Source organism: Lytechinus pictus, chromosome 18 (genome assembly GCF_037042905.1).
Source record: "Lytechinus pictus isolate F3 Inbred chromosome 18, Lp3.0, whole genome shotgun sequence".
NCBI classification, from domain to species: domain Eukaryota; kingdom Metazoa; phylum Echinodermata; class Echinoidea; order Temnopleuroida; family Toxopneustidae; genus Lytechinus; species Lytechinus pictus.
Window position 1 is genome coordinate 4,974,135 of NC_087262.1, and position 26,529 is coordinate 5,000,663.

The following is a 26,529-nucleotide window of genomic DNA, read 5'->3' on the forward strand; positions in this document are numbered from 1 at the left end:
TTTTTATACAAGTGAATCATAAATGTGCAAGACATGTCAGAAGTATTTCTATATTTTCTATGTCAAATGCATGAATTTTATGATCTCTTTATTTTGTTCATTACGCTACATTTTGTGGATTCCAAGAAGTTTATTACTTTGTATTGTAGATTTTCACTGTACATATTCATATTTTTTATCATTAAAAGGTGTTAATTTAAAACTTATATTGTCGTCTTGTGTTTTATTTTGTGTAGATAACTTTGTGGTTCATGAACGCAATAGTTATGATAAAGGAGGGGCTGCCTTTACTGACTTATGGTTGAATAAAAATGTAGAAACACCAACACCTTAACTTGTCAAAATCATGTTTAACAATGAAATGACAGATTTTTTAAAAAATGAGGGGTTTGTCAAGGATGTGTAATGTCACCACCACTGTTCAATTATATCATATTTTGTTAATATTCAGGTAAATTTCCATTGGTATTGTATATGGACCACCTGGTCCCAGCAGCCAATGTCCCTCCTCTACATCCTTTCTCCTTCCCCTTCTTTCTCCCGTCATCGCTCTCTCCCCCCTTTCCCCCCACCTGGAATATAATACATGTATGTATAAAGGCTTGGTCCCACTGCACTTACGGATACAGAGGATGTAAAACGGAAAAGAATCTTGCCATCCATTGGAAAACTTTGTATCCGTTTTGTACTTTGCATACACGTTTCATACGCTCTATATCCATCGAGCATCCGTCCACTGTGATTTACATGTTCGCCCATTTTGTCCATTGTCTGGAGCGGATGAAAACGGATGGAGCCACCCCGAAATTTTGCTTGTCCACTGTATCCATTATGAATATGTTTCGTGTTTGTCAGCCAGTGGGACCAGGCCTTAAAACAGAGTTCTTACAATTACACTTCCTAAAATTAAATTAAAAAAAAGTTACTGAACTTTAATGAGGGACACAAATATACACCAGGAGCTCATTATTGGAAGTGTATGCATGTGTAATTTATTTGATTCAAACAAATAATGATATCAATTGCTCAAAATATGAAAAGTATCGAGTCAAGCAGGATGCAGCAATTTCCACACAAAGAGTACATGAAATGAACATGCTCGATATCTAAACTCAATTCATTTGGCGAGAATCAAGATAAATAAATAAATATACAATAATTTTTTATCAATTTCAATTAAGAGACAATGTATCTCATTAGGGCAATGTAACACTTTGGCCCGAATTCACAAAGGTGGTTATGAAAACCCACGGTTGAGTCCATGGTTTATGCAGATTTCCTGTATAAATTACGCTTAATTTACCGCGTATGTTGAAAATGTCCAATGCCGATGCGCCCTTTTGCAACAGTGCGCCAAATTGACGCCTGGTGCAGTGGTTATCCACGCTATTTTATTAATGAGTCCACTGTTTTGAATAATGAGTCCACTCTTCAAACAGTGGACTCATGAATAAAATAGTGTATCTAACCATGGTAACAGGCGTCGATTTGGAGCACTGTGACAAAAGCGCGCATCAGCATTGGAATTTTTATACACGCGCCCGATACGCGCTAAATTAAGCGTAATTTATACATGAAATCTGCATAAACCATGGACTCAACCATGGGTTTTCAAAACCACCTTTGTGAATTCAGGCCAAAAAGATTCAATCAATATTTTACAATCAAGCTATACATGTATGGTAAGGTCCCCCTTTTCTTCGCACACGCATATCTGCGCGATTCTAGTAAAAGAAGATACGCAACGATCACAAACTTTACACATGCGATACATAGAAAGATATTCATTAATAAATCCAACAGAAAATGGCGGAAAAATAAAGAATGTCGGGCATCTCATGTGATGGCCTCAAAATGCAGCATTTCTCATCAAAATCCCCGAATCGCGTGTATTAAGTGAATGGGTTCGCAGTCAAGGGTCACCATTGTTTTGTTCTATCTGAAAATGACTGGTCCAGGTTTTTTCCAAGAAAATCATTCATATCTTTCAAATTTTTAAGAGACTTTTGGCACACTTACTCATAAGAATAAAAAGAAACATTTATCAACTGAAAGATTTTGTAAAATAAAAAGAAATTTCATGTTAAATGTTAACTTAAATGGTTAAGTGCGCAGACATGGGGCTCCCTTCAAACAAATATTTATATTCAGTTGCAAAATATTGATTTTGTCTCTTATTACACTCCCTTGTCATGTCATTGGCCCATATTCTGAACTAGGGTTTAATTCAAACTCTGGGCCCTGTTTTACAAAGACTTGCGAATGATCTGATCAATTGTAAATATGGAAAGCCAGCAAAGTCAATATATGAAATGTATGTTTGTTCAAAACAATTTCTAGATATGAATATTTATCTATAAAGTCATTGATTTCTTGACAATTTTGTGTGATTTCCAGAGTTACGATTGATTGTATCAATCGTAACTCTTTGTAAGATGGAGCCCAGGGCCCCATCTTACAAAGAGTTATGATTGATCCAATCAATCATAATTTTTTCTACAGGAAATTTGCAAAATGCAATTTGTAAACAAAGGAGAGCACACCAAATTGTCAAGAATTTAATTACTTTATGGATATACATTCATATCTAGAATATTTTTTGGAACAAACATGCATTTTATATGTTGACTTTGCTGGCTTTCCATAGTTGCGATTGATCGGATCAATTGCAACTCTTTGTAAGACGGGGCCCAGGTCTAATGTTTTGGTTTAAGTATGGACAGCCAATTGTGACACAACTCTCTAACGAGTACAGGTTCAATTTATTAGCTTATCTGTCACTCAAATCATTCATAACTGTCTGCGAATATAAGTGAATGAGTTTTCCTCGCAATTTTAGCATCGTGATGAAAGAGTGGAAAGAATGCAAAAAAATACAGAGCTAATAATATTTTGAGTTTTTGCTTCACATAATTTCTACTGAGTTAAACCATGGCCTGCTTTAAACCCGACTTCAGAAAGAGGGCCATTGCGTTCCACACTTCCATGGAATATATACTGTAAACATTGATTAATGTTCTCAATGTGGAGCAAAATGGCACATTGAAGTCCATCAAACAATTGAGCTTAATATATAGTGGCATGGAAATTTTACATTTACAAAAGTATTTCACAAAACATTGGGGTATCTGGCATAAAACTTAGTTATGGTGACGATATTGTGATGATAATTGCTTTTTCACTGCATCTTGGTCTGGTTATATGTGTAGTACATAATTTGGAGGCATGTGAAAATAAACTATGCAATATGTCCTGAAATATGACTCCAAATTACTAGACTGGGTATGTGCTGGCACTCATCTGACATATACAATAATGAAGAACAATATTCTAACTACCGCATTTTAAATGTTCATTCGCCCGAAACTATCAGAAAAGTGTCAAAATCTGGTTTCAGTAAAGGTCAAGTTCTTATTTTTTTCATTAATTAAAGATTATTTGATACAATCTGACCAAATTTCTTGGAGCAATATTTCTTAGGTATTAATGTTTTGTCATGTGTTCTAATTCCAGTTAATTGATATAAAAGATAGATTAATACAAAATTACAAATGAATATTTGCAGAAATAACTCCTTGGATTTTCCCATGAGACTAGCCCCTTTGAAAGGCCGACATCTACAAGGTACTCACTGCAGTACTTTCATTTGTGCTTCTTTAGAAATGAACTGCTGCTTGAATAAATCTGTTGCCCTTTGGAACTCGGTCATAACAACTTCTTGGCTCTATCAACTTTGATAGTTATTGTGCATCCATTTGCAACTCTATGTTTTGTAGGAGTAACTTACATTGCCAATGTCTCCTACTCTTTTGATAATTCAAGTAAGTCATGTAAAGTCTGACATATAAAATATTTACATACATTTATTCCAGGGATGGACTTGAGGCCGGCCTTGAGACTTAATGTTTGCCGATAGTTGCATTTGGGCTCCTGAATCAGAACTACAGGCCTCAACTATATCCCTGAACATCATAGAAATTAACATGAAATAGCCAAGACTAAGAATATGAGTTTCAATTTGAATCATAAATAAATATCAGTTTACCCATAACAGTATAATCAATAATGGCAGTGGTATATTATCAATAGTAGTTGAGAAAGAATTAGCTGAAGTAATACAAATAGAATTGGTAGAAGTAGTAGTTATAGTAGTCCAGACAAACGCCCAAATTCACAAAGAAAGGTTAAATCATGTTTTACAGGGAAACTGAACTCCAAGGAAATGAAACACATGGTAAATATCCGGTCAAAGGCCAACATGCATTATGGTAGTCTTGTTATATATACACTTTCATACATGTATACCAATAGGAAAAACATTTTGTTTGGTAAAAAAAATTACTGTTGAATACATAAATGAATGAATGGTGTTGATTTTTTACCTGATTGCTATTAGCATGAATGTTTGTAAGCAAGGAACCAGAGGACAACGGTTTAAGGTCCTCTCCAAGGGACCTGGTAATGAGGATAAATGCCTTACCAAAGGGCAACTAGCACACCAAGTGGGAATCGAACCCGGGTCACCAAATTCTGATACCCCTGCCCTACTGACTGAGCTATGGCATTATAAATGTTATAAAGAGTAGCAGAAAATTAAGTATTAATCAAGTGGATATATATTACCAGACTACATGATGAAAATGTTGCATTCTGGGTACGGATCTAGGCACAATATCAGATGTTTTGGACTTGAGCTGGTGGTGTTCAAATTGGCTAAAGAATATTGGCTTTAAAATGATAGGATAGTATTGGGAATTGTGAATAATTCCTGTTGAAGTTATTATAATGTCACTCTGCATTAACAAGTGGAACGCCTCTGGCAGTCTCGCCTGCATTACGCAATTTAACATAGCAGCAGTGCTAACTTTGAAAACTACTATAAAATAATCATTCACAAAAACACCATTCATATAATGATATAATACCACGTTCATTGACCATAGATGACATTTGAACGGTGACTTAAGACTTGTCAACTACACCCATGTCCACATTTCATTCATTCTCTATCCATAAACTTTCAAAGTTATGATGGCACTTCAACAATTACCCCAACATGGCCTAAGTTTATTGACCTTAACTGACCTTTGACTTGGTTTTGTGACCTGAAACTCACAGGGGATGTTCAGTGAAGCTTGATTACTCTTATATCCCAAGTTTTATGAACTAGATCCATAAACTTTCAGAGTTAGGATGGTAATTCAACAAATACCCCCAACTTGGCCAAAGTTCATTGACCCTAAATGACCTTTGACCTTGGTCATGTGACCTGAAACTCAGGCAGGATGTTCACTAATACTTGATTAACCTTATGTCCAAGTTTCATGGACTAGATCCATAAATTTTCAAAGTTATGATAGTAATTCAACAAATGCCCCCAACTTAACCAAAGTTCATTGACCCTAAATGACCTTTGACCTTGGTCACGTGACCTGAAACTCGAGCAGGATGTTCACTAATACTTGATTAACCTTATGCCCAAGTTTCATGAACTAGGTCCATATACTTTTTAAGTTATGATGTCATTTCAAAAACTTAACCTTCGGTTAAGATTTTGAAAATAATTTTCCCAACATGGTCTAAGTTCATTGACCCTAAATGACCTTTGACCTTGGTCATGTGACCTGAAACTCAGGCAGGATGTTTAGTAATACTTGATTAACCTTATGTCCAAGTTTCATGAACTAGGTCCATATACTTTCTAAGTTATGATGTCATTTCAAAAACTTAACCTTAGGTTAAGATTTGATGTTGACGCCGCCGCCGTCGGAAAAGCGGCGCCTATAGTCTCGCTCTGCTATGCAGGCGAGACAATAAAAATGAACAACAAATTTTTTTTTAATGTGTCTGAAATTGTGTGACATTCCTTCCACGAATTCTGGCAATTTCAGTGTTTTAGTTTGAGAGAAATGCAATTTAACGGCCTTAATAATGCTCAGATGCCTCCACGCCTCCAAGTCAGTGTTAAAAGACAAGGAGCATCTGTTTTTATGCAGGCAAACAGAATTCCTATTTCGTTTATGTGTGCGTGTGTGCTCAAATGGACGATGCCATCAAACAGATATTTTTCAGCCATTTCTTGAGCAAATTTGCTCAAAAATTGTGAATATATTTTAAGTTAGTAATCCCAGACTATATTATGAACTCAATATTATTCCAGCTGACAAAGTAATCAAATAACCAAGGCACAATCTCTCCCACTACCAGTCTTCCCGTTGAAATATCAAAAAGCAAATCAAAATAATCATTAAGTATTAAAGTGATTGTTTAACATTGATTTGACTTTTAAAAAATCTGAGCTAGAAGGTCACACTTGTCACCTGTGTCTGTGATATGTTACAAAAATGAAGCCCAGAAAAAATTGCGTTCAAAAATAATTATTTAGTGCTTCAAAAATTGAAATATAAAGTGACCGGAAACACCACCTTAATTTCATCCCATATACTTATGTGTACTATTTAGGCGTCTATTAGACGCCTATTTACAAAATCGGGGTTTGCCTTGTAGTTTTAGCTTATCATTCTCAATAATGGTTGTTTTCAGGGTTTATTAGTTCTAATACATGCTCTTGTACACATGTTTCATCTCGGTTTAAGAATTTTTTAAATCGGCTGCTCACAAAGTTAAACAATACCTTTAAGCACCCATGCACACACTCGAGAAAACTTTGAAATGGTTCTATGCAGGAAACCAAGGGAAGGTTTGTTATTATGGTTACGAGAAATTAGAAACCTCCTTTGTGAATTTGGGCTCACAAGTTTAAACTACATTTAGACAGAATGATTATACAATTGAAATCATGACAATTTCTAGTGATTAATAGAAACATAATTGTGACACATTTTCAGAGAGAAATATAAATTCAATCAATATACATTTTTTTTCAATTTATCCGTGATATACATATAGATGCACTAAAATACATATATTTGCACAAAAATAGATACTCTATACAGATGGTTATCATTATAATAAATATTACGACACATGCCATGTATATACATGAATGCAATAACAAAATCAATAGACCTTAATATCATATGCAAATTATCCAGCAGATGTCCAATAAGGTATTCAATGAAGATGTACATGACCATGCAAAATGAAAATGAGCACAGAATAAAAGCAATGATTCAATCAAATTTTGTCCATACGATTGTATAACTGTGGTAAGAAAAACGTATGAAGTAAGTTCCACACACAGAAAGTGCCATTGGAGCTAAAATTATGGTGGTTAACAAACTTAACATTTAACTTCACTATGTTGGTTTGCATTTTTAGTCTTGCCTTATAATTTTTAAAGTGAAAATTTTAAAATGAAACTGGCACCAATCAATCAATATACAAACTATTGAGAAAGATAGGAAGACATTTTTAATTTGCTTTTTTTTAATTGTTCCGAAAAATACCAACATTATTTGTAACAGACATTAAATCTAAGACTATGATTCATAAGCTATTGTAGTCCATTGGTTAGTGGTGGCTATTTTGCCCAACTGCTAAGAAAAGCATATTAAATGCTTGTTTAATAGTAACTAGTAAGCAACTAGAGCACCAGTGGCTTAAGGTCCTATCCGAGGGACTTGGTTATGAGGATAAATGCCTCACCAAAGGTCTAAACAAACTGAGACAACTGTAATTCAGTTAATAAGGAAGTTGTAGTTCACTTTGATACAGATTATAAAGGTACAGGCAATTTTGATGCAGCTTATACAGGCATGTCTGAAATATATTTCAACACTCAGAAGTATGAAAATAAGTGATGCCAAAACCAATCCTCAAACTGGTTTCAATGTAACAGTACTTGAAATGTCTAAATATAGCTATAGAAGAAATATCTCAATATTTGATATGATTGGCAATAATGTGCACCTCTACTTTATAAGAATAATGCATTCTAATTTAAACAGAGAACATATTACCTCTATGCGGCTTGTGTGTATTTTCTGATGCCAATCAGCCACTGAGGCATGTCAGCAGTTAACCATTGGTAGGCTATTTGTAGTTGGGAGAATAGAATATATCAGACGTTCATTAAGATGTTTAAAAACCTCATGGTCTTTCGATCCCTATAGATGTGTTTTGGTCAAAGGGTGTCACCAGGTGCAAAGGTCACCAGGTCATAGGTCATTGTTCCGGATAAATCTGTTTCCTTCTGAGTGGCGGCCATAATAGACATATTTGCAGCGCCCGTATGTGCCTACCGAAAAAAATAGGAAAAAATGACATGATTTATAGACTTCATTGATTCTCAAAGCATTTTTTTTTATAGTTAACAGTTTTACAGCACTCATATGTACCTGAAGATTTTTTTATTAAATATGACATGATTTTTTTCAATATGACATGATTTAACGATTTCTCCAATTCTCAAAGCATTACCTTAACTGTATACAACGACGGAAGAGAAAAATGGTACATGAACTACTGAACACATATATGCCTGTTCCTACCCACAATGTTAGTATCAGAAGATAAATCGTAATCTGTTAAAAAGAATTTCCTTTCATTCATTTTCCACAACAAAAATATGAAAAAGGTAATAAAAAAAATTGGAAAAAAATTATGAATGCATAACATCAATGTCTTGAATACCCAAAGAATTGTAAACAGATTATAATCTGGCTCCAAACATATAACCCAATTTCTGCTATGAAATAGACATAGACATATAGGCCCATATTCTGAAGTCGGGTTTAACTTAGACTACTGTCTAACTCTGTGCTAAAATTATGGGAGCCAAAAAATCAAAAATTATGTTTATATTGTATATTTCTTAAGGTTACTATTTTGTTTCCTTTTGCTTTCATAATGAAGAAAAATATTTCAGTTATCATTCCCAGACAATTATGAAAAATTTGGGTGTCATATATGAGTTAATGAATTGAATGTGTACTGTTAGGGATTTATGCTCCAAATTGGCTCACCATAGTTAAACCACAACTTTAGACCAGAGTTTAAATAAAACCTGACTTCAGAATACGGGCCATAGTCTCGACAGTACTCTTTTTTTCTAAATTCCATTTTGTGCAAATGTCAAAACAATTTCTTTTTAAACTTCATGACATACAGCATACCTTGAGCCAACCTCTACAGAATTGAGCCCCTCATAACATACATTATTATTATTATCATATTAGCATCATCATTATCACAATTAAATTGCAGTATAACAATTTAAAAGAGGAAGACAATATTTTTAGGTTTAAATACAAAAGACCACTGCAGGGTTGAATCACTATTGAGACTATGACGGATCAAGGGTCAACAACCATAACATCATTTACCAATCCATTATCTTATTTCATTCTTATCTGTCATCTAATGATTTGTTGTCAAAGTGTCTAAAGGATTGTTCTGTCAAAGGCAGACAAATCTAAGTGACATTTTATAAACCTATGGATGGCAAGGGGACAAGAAAGTTTGACAGAGGCAAGGGACGATTGAAATGCCATGAATTGGAAAGGCATATTACATGGTTGTTCTAGATCAAAGCCTGAATGAACTAGCCATAATCCTTTGGTATATATATATACTGTGTATACAGTTGTGCTAAAAAGTTAGTGAACCCCACCACAAAATGCACTCCTTCATGCCGTGTGTTGAATATAGACAACACTACAATGTTTGGCGAGCTCAGAGAAATATACTTACTTGATCGATTATATTATCAACTGACTTCACAATTCATACCTCAGTCACATTTGCTCTACGGCGGCCATACGGCGAGTCGAAATCAGCCGTTTTATTCATTTTAATTCAAACCACCTATATGTAGCTATCACAAAAAATGTTAAAACCGCTCTTTTTGACTTGCCGTACGGCCACCGTAGAGCAAATGTGACTGCGGTATAAATATTCAATATATGATAGAAACTTGAACACTTCAAATACATGTATGAACATTTTCTGGTGAGGTTCACTAACTTTTGAGCACCACTGTATATTCAATTTTTCATTTCATATGCCAGTCGTTAATAAAGTTGTTTACATCTTTAGAAACATCTTAATGAAACACTCCCCTGGGCGGAGAGAGGCAGTGCATATAGAATGCATTGGTAAATACTTTTGCACTTTATATTCTTGCCACTTGTTAATTTGCTCATTACTTTATAAACAGAATCATGAATATGTTTGTTTTGTAAAATGGAAAACATATTTTTTTATATTTGTATATGTGCATTTTTATGCGAATAAAGGAGACTTTGAATTGAATTGAAACATTTCCAGGGGGTAAAGAGAGGCAGTGCATATAAAATGCCTTGGTAAATATATTTTTTTGCACTTCATATTCTTGCCACTTCTAAATTTGCTCATTACTTTATAAACAGAATCATGAATATGTTTGTTTTGTAAAATGGAAAAAATATTTTTTAATATTTGTATATGTGCATTTTTATGCGAATAAAGAAGACTTTGAATTGAATTGAAACATTTCCAGGGGGTAAAGAGAGGCAGTGCATATAAAATGCCTTGGTAAATATATTTTTTCGCACTTCATATTCTTGCCACTTCTAAATTTGCTCATTACTTTATAAACAGAATCATGAATATGTTTGTTTTGTAAAATGGAAAACATATTTTTTAATATTTGTATATGTGCATTTTTATGCGAATAAAGGAGACTTTGAATTGAATTGAAACATTTCCAGGGGGTAAAGAGAGGCAGTGCATATAAAATGCCTTGGTAAATATATTTTTTTGCACTTCATATTCTTGCCACTTCTAAATTTGCTCATTACTTTATAAACAGAATCATGAATATGTTTGTTTTGTAAAATGGAAAACATATTTTTTAATATTTGTATATGTGCATTTTTATGCGAATAAAGAAGACTTTGAATTGAATTGAAACATTTCCAGGGGGTAAAGAGAGGCAGTGCATATAAAATGCCTGGGTAAATATATTTTTTTGCACTTCATATTCTTGCCACTTCTAAATTTGCTCATTACTTTATAAACAGAATCATGAATATGTTTGTTTTGTAAAATGGAAAAAATATTTTTTAATATTTGTATATGTGCATTTTTATGCGAATAAAGGAGACTTTGAATTGAATTGAAACATTTCCAGGGGGTAAAGAGAGGCAGTGCATATAAAATGCCTTGGTAAATATATTTTTTCGCACTTCATATTCTTGCCACTTCTAAATTTGCTCATTACTTTATAAACAGAATCATGAATATGTTTGTTTTGTAAAATGGAAAACATATTTTTTAATATTTGTATATGTGCATTTTTATGCGAATAAAGGAGACTTTGAATTGAATTGAAACATTTCCAGGGGGTAAAGAGAGGCAGTGCATATAAAATGCCTTGGTAAATATATTTTTTTGCACTTCATATTCTTGCCACTTCTAAATTTGCTCATTACTTTATAAACAGAATCATGAATATGTTTGTTTTGTAAAATGGAAAACATATTTTTTAATATTTGTATATGTGCATTTTTATGCGAATAAAGAAGACTTTGAATTGAATTGAAACATTTCCAGGGGGTAAAGAGAGGCAGTGCATATAAAATGCCTTGGTAAATATATTTTTTCGCACTTCATATTCTTGCCACTTCTAAATTTGCTCATTACTTTATAAACAGAATCATGAATATGTTTGTTTTGTAAAATGGAAAACATATTTTTTAATATTTGTATATGTGCATTTTTATGCGAATAAAGGAGACTTTGAATTGAATTGAAACATTTCCAGGGGGTAAAGAGAGGCAGTGCATATAAAATGCCTTGGTAAATATATTTTTTTGCACTTCATATTCTTGCCACTTCTAAATTTGCTCATTACTTTATAAACAGAATCATGAATATGTTTGTTTTGTAAAATGGAAAACATATTTTTTAATATTTGTATATGTGCATTTTTATGCGAATAAAGGAGACTTTGAATTGAATTGAAACATTTCCAGGGGGTAAAGAGAGGCAGTGCATATAAAATGCCTTGGTAAATATATTTTTTTGCACTTCATATTCTTGCCACTTCTAAATTTGCTCATTACTTTATAAACAGAATCATGAATATGTTTGTTTTGTAAAATGGAAAACATATTTTTTAATATTTGTATATGTGCATTTTTATGCGAATAAAGGAGACTTTGAATTGAATTGAAACATTTCCAGGGGGTAAAGAGAGGCAGTGCATATAAAATGCCTTAGTAAATATATTTTTTTGCACTTCATATTCTTGCCACTTCTAAATTTGCTCATTACTTTATAAACAGAATCATGAATATGTTTGTTTTGTAAAATGGAAAACATATTTTTTAATATTTGTATATGTGCATTTTTATGCGAATAAAGAAGACTTTGAATTGAATTGAAACATTTCCAGGGGGTAAAGAGAGGCAGTGCATATAAAATGCCTTGGTAAATATATTTTTTTGCACTTCATATTCTTGCCACTTCTAAATTTGCTCATTACTTTATAAACAGAATCATGAATATGTTTGTTTTGTAAAATGGAAAACATATTTTTTAATATTTGTATATGTGCATTTTTATGCGAATAAAGGAGACTTTGAATTGAATTGAAACATTTCCAGGGGGTAAAGAGAGGCAGTGCATATAAAATGCCTTGGTAAATATATTTTTTTGCACTTCATATTCTTGCCACTTCTAAATTTGCTCATTACTTTATAAACAGAATCATGAATATGTTTGTTTTGTAAAATGGAAAACATATTTTTTAATATTTGTATATGTGCATTTTTATGCGAATAAAGGAGACTTTGAATTGAATTGAAACATTTCCAGGGGGTAAAGAGAGGCAGTGCATATAAAATGCCTTGGTAAATATATTTTTTTGCACTTCATATTCTTGCCACTTCTAAATTTGCTCATTACTTTATAAACAGAATCATGAATATGTTTGTTTTGTAAAATGGAAAACATATTTTTTAATATTTGTATATGTGCATTTTTATGCGAATAAAGAAGACTTTGAATTGAATTGAAACATTTCCAGGGGGTAAAGAGAGGCAGTGCATATAAAATGCCTTGGTAAATATATTTTTTTGCACTTCATATTCTTGCCACTTCTAAATTTGCTCATTACTTTATAAACAGAATCATGAATATGTTTGTTTTGTAAAATGGAAAACATATTTTTTAATATTTGTATATGTGCATTTTTATGCGAATAAAGAAGACTTTGAATTGAATTGAAACATTTCCAGGGGGTAAAGAGAGGCAGTGCATATAAAATGCCTTGGTAAATATATATATTTTTGCACTTCATATTCTTGCCACTTGTACAGTAATTTCGTTCATACCTTCATGAACAGCTTTGTGAAACACTCCCCTGGGTGGAGAGAGGCAGTGCTAATAAAATACCTTGGTAAATGGAAGGAAAGTGAATTGAGCGGTTACCTTGGTGATCTCCATCTACATTTCTTGTTTGTGACGGAAGAGGAGAATAGTGAGTCGTGTTAGCAGATAAAGCATCCTCAGCATCATCCTAAATCAAATAGAAATAACATGATACACAATATTAGTGAGAGATTGATGAGGAGGTGGAGGAGGAGGAGGGGGGGGGGGGTAAGGAAGAGGAGAAAGAGGAAGAGGGGGAGGAAGAAGAGAATAATGAGTCGTGTTGGCAGATAAGGCATCCTCAGCATCATCCTGAATCAAATAAAAATAACATGATATACAATTATTGGTTAGAGATTGATGAGGAGGAGGGGGGTAAGGAAGAGGAGGGGGAGGAAGAAGAGAATAATGAGTCATGTTAACAGATAAGGCATCCTCAGTTTCATCCTGTATCAAATAGAAATAACATGATATACAAGTACTGGTAAGAGATTGATGAGGAGAGGGAGCAGAAGGGGGAGGGGGTAAGGAAGAGGAGAAAGAGGAAGAGGGGGAGGAAGAAGAGAGTAATGAGTAGTGTATTAGTATAAAAGGCATCCTCAGCATCGTCCGGTATCAAATAAAAATATGATATACAATTATTGATGATAAAAAATCAGACAAATAATGAAAAAGATATGAGCATTTGAATATTGCAATCACTAATGCTACATGGAGATCCTCCTATTGGCAATGTGACAGATATGTGTGATGTCACATGTGAACAACTTTCCCTTTGATAGAATATAAAATACCCCCAAAATGTATCTTTTTGCTCTTTCTTATGGCGATACAAACTCTTTTTCCATAATATATTATTTGAAAATCTGCATTGCAAGCCCTACTATAGAAATAATTCATGATCTACTGAAAGATGTGATAAAAGAGGCATTTTAAGTGAAATATATACAAAAGCAATGGGATACATGTAGTTGTTCACATGTGATATCACACATCTTTGTTGCATTGCCAATAGGAGGATTTACATTACAATAACGATCTAAACTTCGAATGCATTTACATTACAATAACGATCTAAACTTCGAATGCTCATAACTTTCTTTATTATTCATTCAATGTTTCTCAAACTTTCGTTGATCTGTTTCTTTGATTTTTCTGCTTTCACACAAGCTACATGTATCTTGTTCCAAAGGTTTTATATTTCTTTAAGATGATGATGATGTATTGATGAAATGGCAGAAAATAGAGAGAAGTATCCACAAATAAGGTATCCTCGATGAATGATGAGGATTATGATGATGATGACGATGAAGAAGGAAACAGAAACTGAAAGGACTTGGCTCTTAATGAGTCAAATTGAAGTCTGAAAGATCAGACTATGATGGTACAGAAAATCACTTACCACATCAGCTGGTCTGGCTACCTTCATGAGTGAACCTATTCTCTTTGCTTCATTTCTTTCTTTCATTGATACTGGTCTGTGGTCAAGAAACTTGAGTGTGGGAATACTGTAGATCACAAAATATCTGCAAAAAAAACCAAAAACATTTTAACCTCATAAAAAGTGCAGAGTCAATTTAGCGAAAAAAAAAACATTTTATCAAGGTAACAATAGTAAAAACTGACTAGTATGCTTATATCTAAACAACATGAATAGCCCAAAGTTGCTGAAAATTCACACATTTACATCCATGAATTGCCCATCTATTGTCCATAATTCCAAGAAATTATTTTGAGTTGATTTTTTATTTTGAGTAAATTATCAATAAATTCAGAAATATACCCTTCAGACTCTGGAAATATCTATCCTCCTAAACTCAATATTTCTTTGATTTTAACTGTTTACAAAAAGCAGTTTCAATTTTATGAAAACAATCTGAATTAAGTCAATGAACCAATTAGTATGATTTTCCTATAGTGTTCTCATTTTGCGAATTTCAATGCATAATCCATCTCAGGGCATAAAATTAAAGCACTGTAAACGAAAACAGCCCAAAGTTGCTGAAAATTCACATATTTACATCCATGAAATGCCCGTCTATTGTCCTTATTTCCAAGAAATTATTTTGAGTTGGTTGTGAGTAAACTATCAATAAAATTATAAATATTTCCTTAAGAATCCTTTAGAAACTTAATATTTCTTTGATTTACCCGTTTACAAAAAGCAGTTTTAATTTCATGAAAATAATCTGAATGAACCTATTAATATGTTTTCCCTATAGTGTTCTCATTTTGCAAATTTCAATGCATCATCCACCTCAGAAAGTTGATATTTAAACTTCTTCTGTTTGATATCTTTGTCACACCCGGTTGTCCCAAACTTAAAGCACTATAAACAAAATTGATGTAAAATAATGCTTTTGTTAAACCTCTCTTTAGGATGTGCACCACACAGAGCTTAAAAATTATATAGAACTAACAAAACTATCACATGCTAAGAAAAGTTCCAGAGAATAGCTCATGTGCTGTTCTAATCTGAGCCAAAAGTCGTTGGGGCCAAGTTTTAAAAGCAGGCCTCTACAACTGAAAAAAAAAATGCAATTTAATACATAATGCCCACAAAGAATTCCCCAGAGAGAGAGAAACATATTGAAAGTGCCATATACTACAGGATAATTAGTCAGGATGAAAACAACAAGATTTTTTAAAAGACAAGATTCTAGATGGCAATAAGTCCACTTCGTCTAAATAAAAAGATGAAAAGACAAGATCTTTTGCCGACTTGATAAAGATAAGAACACATAAAGCAAAGATTCTAGGGCCCTGTCTTACAAAGAGTTATGATTGATCCAATCAATCGTATCTCTATGAAGATCTATCAGTGTCATAATTTTATCTGCAGGAAATTTGCAAAATGTCCTTTGTAAACAAAGGAGAACACACCAAATTGTCAAGAAATCGATGAATTATGAATATACATCATATCTAGAATTTTTTTTAACATGCATTTTATGTTGACTTAGCTGGCTTTCCATAGTTGCGATTGATCTGATCAATCGCAACTCTTTGTAAGACGGGCCCCTGATCTCATCCACTCAACTTTGTTAGGACTAGAAAAATATGTTCTAGGATGTCACCTCTTGTCTCATCATTCATATGTTGTATTTTCATCTTGTCTTCTTGTCCTATCAATGTCCACTACAACTTCTAGAAGAGTTCCAAGATTTGGTATTTTTTGTCTTCGTTTTTCTAAAAGATCTTCATAATTCAAAAGAAGTCATATTGGAGAAATACAAGATCCTGTCTTTTTGTCCTTAAGTAGTCAACTTTATAAAAAGAATGTATTGTTGCTTTGTCGTCTTGTCCTGATGAAATAAATTTATAAAAAGAACCAAGATCTTGTGTGTCTCCTTGTCCTAATGAATCAACTTAAAAAGATCCAAGATCTTTTACTTATTTCTTCGTCTTAATGAAGTCAGCTTGAAGAAAACCAAGAAAATTGTCTTCTTTTCCAGACAAAAGTCAATTTGACAGAACCAGAATTTTCTTGTTCTTTCCTAATAATCACTGTCTTATTTTACAACTCATTATCTCGTCTTTGGGAGGGGGGGGGGGCAATTATAAGAAAGAATTACTTACCTGTATCTTTGGTAGTCTTCTTCATCTTTCTCCGAGCTTGACAGCTCGTTAGGGCAAGCTTCGTTACCAAGGAGACTAAGGAATGTGAGAGATGGAACAGACATCTGGAGCTTGTCTATTAGACTGTTAATATCTGATATGTACGCCAAGTTAAGGTCTATATATACAAAATCTATGGTAAAAGATAATCACTTTGTGCATTTCACACAAAATATGAATAATGAGCAATCAATTAATCATGATTAATTGTAATTCAACATTTGGCTGCAAAGAATGTTTTGTTTACTGTTGTTCTCTGTTGCCATGTGTTCAATTATTAATAATCCACATATTTCCTGATGAATTATTTGTCACTTCAGGAACTCACATTTTCCTAATTGTTAGTTTTTTTCTGATTATCTTTGCAAGGTTGAAAGGAGTTAAACCGATAAAACCTTATATCAAGTACTGATATGATTTCATTCTACCTTTTTGTGTGTACCTACAGTTCAATCAAATTTCTTAGTGAATCATTGTACAAGCATGTGTAATTCAACCTTTGGATGCAAAAAATGCTACAAAGTACAAAGAAAGACCATAATTACTATAATGTGGAAATAAAACTAAACAAAATGCTAAGTTCATTTTGCACATGAATACAGTTATCATATCAGTTTGTAAACATTGCATTCCTCACAAAGCACTTAGAATGTGAACATTAAATTTAAGTTTACTTTCCACATGAATTGTTATTATATTTGCACAGAATTGCATTTTACACAAAGCATATATTAATGTGGAATTCAATGCCATGCCAAACATGAATTTAATTCGCACAAGGCCATCAGCCTTAAACTCAGATTTTAAACTTTTTCAAATTTTGTACAACTTTTTCTGAATATACAGTATATATTTACCTTGACAGTATGCAGGCACAGACCATGATTAAATTTTGATCAACAAGTTTTCAGAGTATTTCATTTCATGTCTATTTTGAACAATAAAATATGGATTTTCATTTTTTTCAGTATCAAAGTCCTGAAAATAGCCAACATGTATCCCAAAAGGATACATTGTACAAATGAATACAGAGAACAATAAATCAAGTTCATGCTTGTGATGGTGTCTGGTGATAAAATGAATTAGGATATCACATGGTTAATTATACCATAATTTACCAGTTTCCGGTTCCCACTTACAGAATGATGTAGGAAAAAAAAGTCAATATATATATTTTTTTACTTTCGGTGTTCTGAGGTTCACTTATACTGCCCTACAAAATACATGGGCACAAGGAAATGGGTGACAAGAGTGACATTTCCTGTCAAGGAGCAATAATGAATGTCAGTATCCATGACAATACAATAGCAAGAACTCTCATATTCTCATATCTTTTATTGTAATCCCCCCATGGCCCTGGGAAGCGGGGGTGCTGCAGGTCGCTTGTCAACCCCCCCCCCCCCATAGTTCTATGACTGTTCATGCATCCACCAGCAAAACAGATTTCATGACAGACAATACAATAGCAAGGTGTTCTGTACCTTTTTTTCTATATTATTTAGTTTAAGGCCTACAAGGCTTTGTACCTTTTTGGCCAAAAGGAAAGCACATAATTCATAAATAAGTAAATACATGTACACTGTATTGGCTTGGTGCGTCCACCAACAAAAAAGATGAAAAAAACAACACAAAAATAAAACAATGCAATAGCATGTCGTCTTTGACGTTGTTTCCCCATAATACTAGTTGCATGTTTATGCCTTTTGGCCCAGATGAATAGCACACAATTTACAGTAAAAAGAAAGAAAAAATGCATTTTGAGTGTATGTCAGAAAATACTCCCTTCCATCAAATTTCAAAACAGATTTGGACAGAAAGTGTGAGAGTTGCTGAAGACAAGAGGTTCAAGAGAAGCATGTTAAAGGGCAAAAATCTCATCTTAAAGGAGAATGAAACCTTTAGAACAAAATACATGTAGCTTGTGTGAAAACAGAAAAATCAAAGAAAGAGATCAACGAAAGTTTGAGAAAAATCGAACAAATAATGAGAAGGTTATGAGCATTTGAATATTGCGATCACTAATGCTATGGAGATCCTCACATTGGCAATGCGACAAAGATGTGTGATGTCATCTGCGAACAACTCTCCCCATTACTTTAGTATACGTTTCACTTAAATTGCCTCTTTTATCACATCTATCAGAGATCATGTGTTCTTTCTATAGGAGGGCATGTAATACAGATTTTTAAAGAATACATCATGGATAAAGAGTTAGTATCACCATAAGAAAAAGCAAAAAGAGACGTTTAGGGGGTATTTTATAGTCCATCAAAGGGAAAGTTGTTCACATGTGACATCACTCATCCTTGTTGCATTGCTAATGGGAGGATCCCCATAATATTAGTGATTGCAATATTCAAATGCTCATAACTTTCTCATTGTTTGTCCGATTTTTCTCAAACTTTTGCTGATCTGTTTCTTTGATTTTTCTGTTCCGACACAAACCTACTTATTCCAAAGGTTTCATTCCCCTTTAAAGAAAATTTATTTTCATACTCAAAAAGGTTTTGGTTTTGACATGTTCGTGTATTATAATGTATGACATAAAAAACTTATACATGTATACACAAGTGCTTGAAAAATGGAGAAAAATTGTAAGGAAGTGGCTTAAGAGCTACATATATATAGCATGTAAATACCTGTACATGTATGTGTTTCTCAATTTCTATCATGACAAATGTCAGTAGGGGATGAGCATCTACATATACATGTACCTTGGCCTATAAAAAAAAAACAGGGAAATGTGACATAAGAAACAAGATAGCTGGCTCACAAATTCTACCGGGTACATGTATACATAATAGATGCATATGTATTTCCATTGAGAACAAAATTAAACTTACTTCTCGCCCACCTTGCCCTACAAGAGTCTGCAAGCAGACTCAAATTTGACACTTAAACCAAAACCATATTTAGAGTGAAGACTAGACTCCAAACTCCCTGTGTGTCAAATAGGAGCCAGAAGAGCCAGCTACAGTACATAGTAAACCTAGTCTCACTATTTCAGACTCTGCATTTTGCACTATGTAAATTTGCAAAAAAAACAGGTCTGTGCCTGCAGACTAGCCCTGCAATGCCCTCCCTTATCAAACAGCGACTATCTGACTTTTCTAAGAAAGATGATCACCAACAACTCTTACACACAAAATTATTACTTTTTTACGTTGCCAAAGGTCATGTTTACTACATTATCATTAAAGATCATTAATATACATGTATTGCCTTCAAGCAGTACCAAACATTGAGCAATAATCATGTTCAAAAGTCTACCAAAGCAAACAAAGTATCATAAGCCCACTCAGAGTCACGAGTAATATGCACAGTATTCTTATAAAGGTAAGAATCCAACATCAAAAGCTGAAATCAATAGAATCGATTTCGAAATTAGTGTAATATTCTAAATATCTAGTAAGTTAGTGAACATAAGAGCTGGACCGAAGGATAGAAACAATGATTGAACATACACGTATCACTCCCATTTTTACTCTATACTGTACACGTTTCTACCATGTTCCCACCTCAATATTAAAACCTAAGCTCAAGTTTTCACAGAAATTTGTCACAAAAACAATTGTTACAACGATGATTTTATTAGAAAGTTCTTAGAAATCAAGGTGAATTGTTCCTAGAATGTTAATGTACAAAGCCGAACTTGGCGAATCGTTAAAGCTGAAAAGCAGAGCACACCGAAGACCGCCAACACAAATTAATAATAATAATAGGCATTTGTATAGCGCCATCTACAGGTATCTAGAAACAATCTATTCCGAGGCGCATTGGTATTATTATTACCCGGCTTAAGCTCGAGCTGCTCGTGCATTCAAGGAATTAATCCTGCCGGGTACCCATTCACCTCACCTGGGTCGAATGCAACAAAGTGTGGATAAATTTCTTGCTGAATTAGCACATGTGGGACCATAAATTATCATTGTTGAAAACAGGGGCAAGAATGTTATGCTTACATGTACATGTACATGTACTTTATTTTACCAAGTTCTCAGATTTCTTCCAGTATCTGAATACACATACATGTATTTCTTCCTACTTCCACCAAGGATCATACTTTGTCTCCAAGCGCACACTCAAATTTTACACTTGAACAAATTATACCATGTCTCGAGTGCAGACTAGAACCAAACCCTGTCTGTGTCAAATTTAGAAGAAGCAGCCACAGTTCACAGTGGATCTACAAGATGTAGTCTCACTACTCCAGACTCTGCATTATACACTACACGAATTGCGAAAAGCAAAGGTCTGTGCCTACAGACTACATGTAGATCCTACTCGTGCTTTTACTCATAATACAAACACTTGGATTATAACTTGATTGGATTATCTTCATTACCACAACTAATAATCGAACAGATTGTTCTTGTGTATTAAAAGGATATTGTGTTTTTGTTCATGTGCAGCGTATGCAGATGAGGCATGAGGGGGATGTGAAGGGAATCATCAAGAGCGTTGTTGTCCATCACTAACTCCTCAAGCTGATGGAAGCTCTCCAGACCCTTAAGAGTTCTGCCGAGGGACAATCATAGTACCGAATTCAAAGAAAATCTATGAGATACTATTGTTTTTCTTTCATCGTATTAGGGATTCCCCGCACGTTAAAGGCCTGCCTTGCAATGCTACCCCCAACTCAGCAATCTCGCAAGTCACATGATACTTCTCCATCAACAGATTCTTGCTTTCAATTTTTTAAAATAACTTTTACCTATATTTACATTTATTTGATGAAAACTGGAAATTCACCCAGTTGTACTGTTGACTTGAAATTCCATAAAATAATTATTGCATTTGATCTTATCCTGAAAAATATGTCTCCAAAACAAAAAAAAATCACATTTTTCAATTCATTAATTTCAATTTTACCCTTACACAGTGTTCTAACCTCAAACCCATTTCTAGATCTCCTCTTCAAAAGAGCCCTCAAGATTTGAATATAGCCAGCAAATATGGGAGAGGGGGAATGAAACATAAGAAGTTTTTTTTTTACTGAAAAATAGCACTCAATATTTTTTTATCCCACAAATAATTGGTAGCTTACTTGATTTGGTTGAAGCTGAGATCAACCCTTTTCACCTTAGAACCATACCATTTACCAAGCTCTTCTGGAATCTTCACACATGCATGCTCGATGTAGGAAAGCTGTTCCAAGGAACAAAAGAAATTTACATCATTCACAAATAAAACTATGTTACATGCTAATAAAAAGTAATAAAGACACATTTCTGGGGCCCGTTGCAGATTAAAAAGTTACCATTATGGTAGCTTTGCCATCCAATGGTATCTTGCATGGAATGGCTTGATTTTGATTGGCTATTGATCAGCATTATCATGGTAGTTACCATTGGATGGCAAAGATACCATAATAGTTATTTTTTGGCAACAGGGCCCTGATGTATTAAGCATTACATACATGTCAAAGCAGAAAAATTATTTTCTTTTAAGATCAGGAACCCTACTAATTCAAGGTACAAATGTCAGAGGCAAAAAATGCTGGAGCATCAGGGGAGAAAATTATAAGAGGTAAAAATGTGAGAAGTCAAAATGTCAGAGGTAAAAAAAAACTGAATTAAAATGTTGAGGGTAAAGGGAAGACTTTTGTATTCTCCCTCACTAAAAAGACAAGTTTGAGGCTATAAATATCACTAGTGTAATTCCTCTTTTGTAATGTGTCGATAGGTATATCCCTCCACAAGCTTATGCTTTTAGGGACTTCTGTACAACATAAATTTCTTCTGTACAACATAAATTCTATATATTTTACAGTAGGCCTATACTCTTTCTGACAAATTTGATTTTTGCATGAATGCACGTTTTCATTTGTGAAATGGAAGAAACAAAATGTTTATATGAATAAATGGAAACAAATACTTTCTCCCATCCCTCCACATTCTCATCTCTTATAGTAAGGACATCAGACACAAGGGGCATACGCGGCAACAGACAATATATTTTCTATATTCTTACGCACCAGTGCCGTCTTACCAAGAGTTACGATTGATCCAATCAATTGTAACTCTATGGAAATCCATCATTGTGTCATAATTTTTTCTACACAAAATTTGCAAAATGTCCTTTGTAAACAATGGAGAACACACCAAATTGTCAAGAACTCAATCAATTTATAATAATAATAATATAGGGTATTTATATTGCGCACATATCCACCTTGTTAGGTGCTCAAGGCGCTCCTATATTACCCGGCTAAGCTAGGCGTTCATAGCGCACACAGCTTTTTAAGGAATTACTTCCTACCGGTACCCATTTACCTCACCTGGGTTGAGTGCAGCACATTGTGGATCAGTTTCTTGCCGAAGGAAATTACGCCATGGCTGGGATTCGAACCCACGACCCTCTGTTTCAAAGTCCGAAGACTAATCCACTGGGCCACAATGCTCCACGTTATGGATATACATTCATATCTAGAATTTTTTTTGAACAAACATGCATTTTATATGTTGACTTTGCTGGCTTTCCATAGTTGTGATTGATCAGATCAATCGCAACTATTTGTAAAATGGGCCCTGGATATTCTCTGCTTACAGGAACACTGGCCAAATCATTTGAACCTTTCACAGCTTTCAAACATCAGTAATGAGTTTGAGGTCATTTCAAAGGCCTACAGTGATTCAGAACAAGGTATACTTCCTGTGGCTGTGGGAAAGGTAGCAGAGGTGATGCCATCTTTGCTCGCAGATTTCCAATGGATACTCCCATAGAAAATCCAGTGTTATCTTCCAAATTACTTGTACATGTAGCCAAACTTAGTCTAACCCCTCAATCAAGACATCTATAAGTCACTGGCAACTCCATTGCAATGACAACCCTCAAGATCCCGCAGAGTAATCTTACCATGGCCACACCTCCAAACTGGCCTTCCCCTGGCATCATTTGTTACATTCTACATATCTGCAAATAAAAGCTGCTAAATGGTGCGTTGCACGCATGGTCGTTGCGGCACTATCAAGTTCACAACCCGACGCACCATGCGTGCGCCCACGATCCCGATACTTGTCCTCATGGCCATGGAGGTAGGCTGACTATATCAAGGGACTATGTGGTATTCCTGCAGGTTTCCAAGCTTTCCAGGTGTTTGTATGCACTCTGAACTTCTGACAAGCATTCCTTCTTCCCATGGAAGGCTGCTGAGATCTATTCCTCGTTGGAATCCTAGATGCCCTTTCTGACTCCTCGAAAGAGTCTCTTCCGCACCACGACTGGAAGGACCTCCCACATGACATGGGAAGAAAGAATGATTTGTGGAAGTTCAGAGTGCGTACAAACATGCAGAAAACACCTGGAAAGCTTGGAAACTTGCAGGAAAACCACATAGGGTGATTTCATGTCCGGTGTTGGCCTTGGTGTTGGAATTTGGATTGCTTCCCCTAGCTCCAAAACTTATTCAGTTTGTAAAACTGATCCAGATAACATTATTGATATCTCAACAACTAGTGAGTGACTTTTCGGGACCATCTTCATTTTATGTTTAGTGTTATAATCGTGTAAAAATTTACCCAACACCATCAACACCAAAAGGTCAACACTGAACTTGAAATCACCCATAGTCCCAACAAGATATTGTCAGCCTACCTCAATGGCCATGACAAGAATGGGGATCGTGGGCGCACGCATGGTGCGTTGGGTCGTAGTGCCGCAACGACCATGATTGCAACCGAGCCATTTAGCAGTCTTTATTTGCAGATATATAGGCCCGCATTCTGAAGTCAGGTTTAACTTAGACCATGGTCTAACTCTGCTAAAATTATGGGAAGCCAAAAGTGTCAACATTTTCATCAAGTTGTATGTTTCTTATGTTTAGATCTATGCTGTATGCCAAAAAAAAAAACTTTTCTGCTGTTTTCTCCCTTTTCTTTTCTACTTTTCGTCTTTATTTGAATTCTGCCTTATCTTTTTTGTAATTTTCTTTTTTTTATTTAACTTTTATTTATCTTTGTTTATTCATTATTTTCTTTTTGTATGTCTTTCGTTCATTTTTATTCCTTCCTTCCTTTCATTCTTTATTTTTTCCTTGCTTCTTTCTTTCCTTTTTTTCTTTCTTTGTTTCTTTATTTTCTTCTTTCTTTCTCTCTTTCTTCCTTTTCTTTCCTTCTTTCTTTCTCCTCTTTTACCGTTTACATTGATATTGTACTCTTTTTCTTCTACTTTCTAGCCCCATGGCATTGACATTTTTCTCTCTTCTTTTTTTTTGTTAATCATAATGGCATGAATATTAGTGAATGGGACTGAGCTGAGTTCTGTCTTATTTTAACAACATTACAATCCGGCTAGAACAAAGTCTAAATGATCTTTACTCACCTGGGTGCCTTCCAATATAGGTCCTAATCTTTCGTGAGAATCCTCTTCACTATGACTCCCATTTGCTTCAGAAGGATTGGAATCGGACATTTTGATCCGTGATTTGACAATAATTTAATAAACAAATCTTGTCAACAAGAGTCCAACACAATTTAACAGTCTCGTCGTCAATTGGAATTACTTGCGCCGAGCTCCAGATGGCGCTCGTCGACAGAGATGATACGACGGAACACAGACAATTCGGAGATCGATATTCGTCCACTCAAATGGAATGCATTCTTGAAGGTCAAGTCCACCGCAGAAAAATGTTGATTCGAATCAATAGAGAAAAATCCAACATGCATAATGCTGAAAATTTCATCCAAATCGAATGTAAAATAAGGAAGTTATGACATTTTGAAGTTTCGCTTATTTTTCACAAAATAGTTATTTGCACCACTCAGTGACATGTAAAATAAATGAGATAGTCGATGATGTCCCTCACTCACCATTTCTTTTGTTTTTTTATTGTTTGATTATTTCAATTTTTACAAATTTTACAATAATGACCAACTTGACTGAACCACAAGAGGATGAAACAATGGTATTTCTACATATCCAAGGAGGAATAAAACTCCTTTCACATGACAGTGAAAAGAAAATTAGAATATTTCACAAGTTTCGTTTAGTTAGTGGATGATGCAATCAGTCACCTCATTTGCACTTATACCGACCAGGGCCCCGTTGCATAAAACTTTTTACCTGAGAAAACTCAGGTTGTTTTTACCGGAGTTTTTGCCCTGTGTTAAAGTCAATGGCAGAAATCAAACTAACCTTAGTTTTCAGTTTTTACCAGAGTTTTCTCAGGTAAAAAGTTTTATGCAACAGGCCCCAGGGGCCCGTTGCAGAAAGAGTTGCGTTTAAACGCAAGTCAAAAAATCAATCGCAAGTCAAAAATGCGCGCTGTTGATTGGTTGAAAATCGAGTTGCGCATGATTTTTGGAGTTGCGATTGATTGCAACTCTTTCTGCAACAGGCCCCAGGACATGTGCATATTAAAACTATTTTATGGGCATTTTGTTTTGCATCCTATTTTGATGAACGCTTGTTGGATTTTTTCTCTTTTTAGTCAAATCAACTTTTTGTTTGATGGAATTGTCCTGTCGATTTGACTAAAAAGAGAAAAATCTAACAAGCATAACACTGAAAAGTTCATCAAAATTGGATGTAAATAAGAAAGTTATGACATTAAAGTTTCGCTTAACATGCTTAATTTCACAAAACAGTTTTATG

The 26,529-nt window shown here is 34.3% G+C and overlaps 1 protein-coding gene across 2 annotated transcripts; it reads right to left on the minus strand.

Annotated features, from left to right (window-relative positions):
* Positions 1-965: 965 nt before the first annotated feature.
* Positions 966-25,888, minus strand: LOC129281157 (leucine-rich melanocyte differentiation-associated protein-like). Of its 2 annotated transcripts, none has more exons than XM_064112740.1 (7): positions 25,258-25,888; positions 21,983-22,083; positions 21,327-21,453; positions 16,897-17,036; positions 14,720-14,843; positions 13,378-13,465; positions 966-8,200 (listed from the first exon to the last, which is right to left on the minus strand). In XM_064112740.1, exons 1-7 carry the CDS (start codon positions 25,345-25,347, stop codon positions 8,121-8,123), a joined length of 750 nt encoding a protein of 249 aa, XP_063968810.1. In that variant the 5' UTR covers positions 25,348-25,888; the 3' UTR covers positions 966-8,120. The 2 variants fall into 2 exon arrangements, with proteins under 2 accessions (XP_063968810.1, XP_063968811.1); XM_064112741.1 differs by having other exon boundaries at positions 4,810-8,200; positions 16,897-17,031; positions 21,322-21,453; positions 25,258-25,434.
* Between the last annotated feature and the right edge of the window lie 641 nt (positions 25,889-26,529).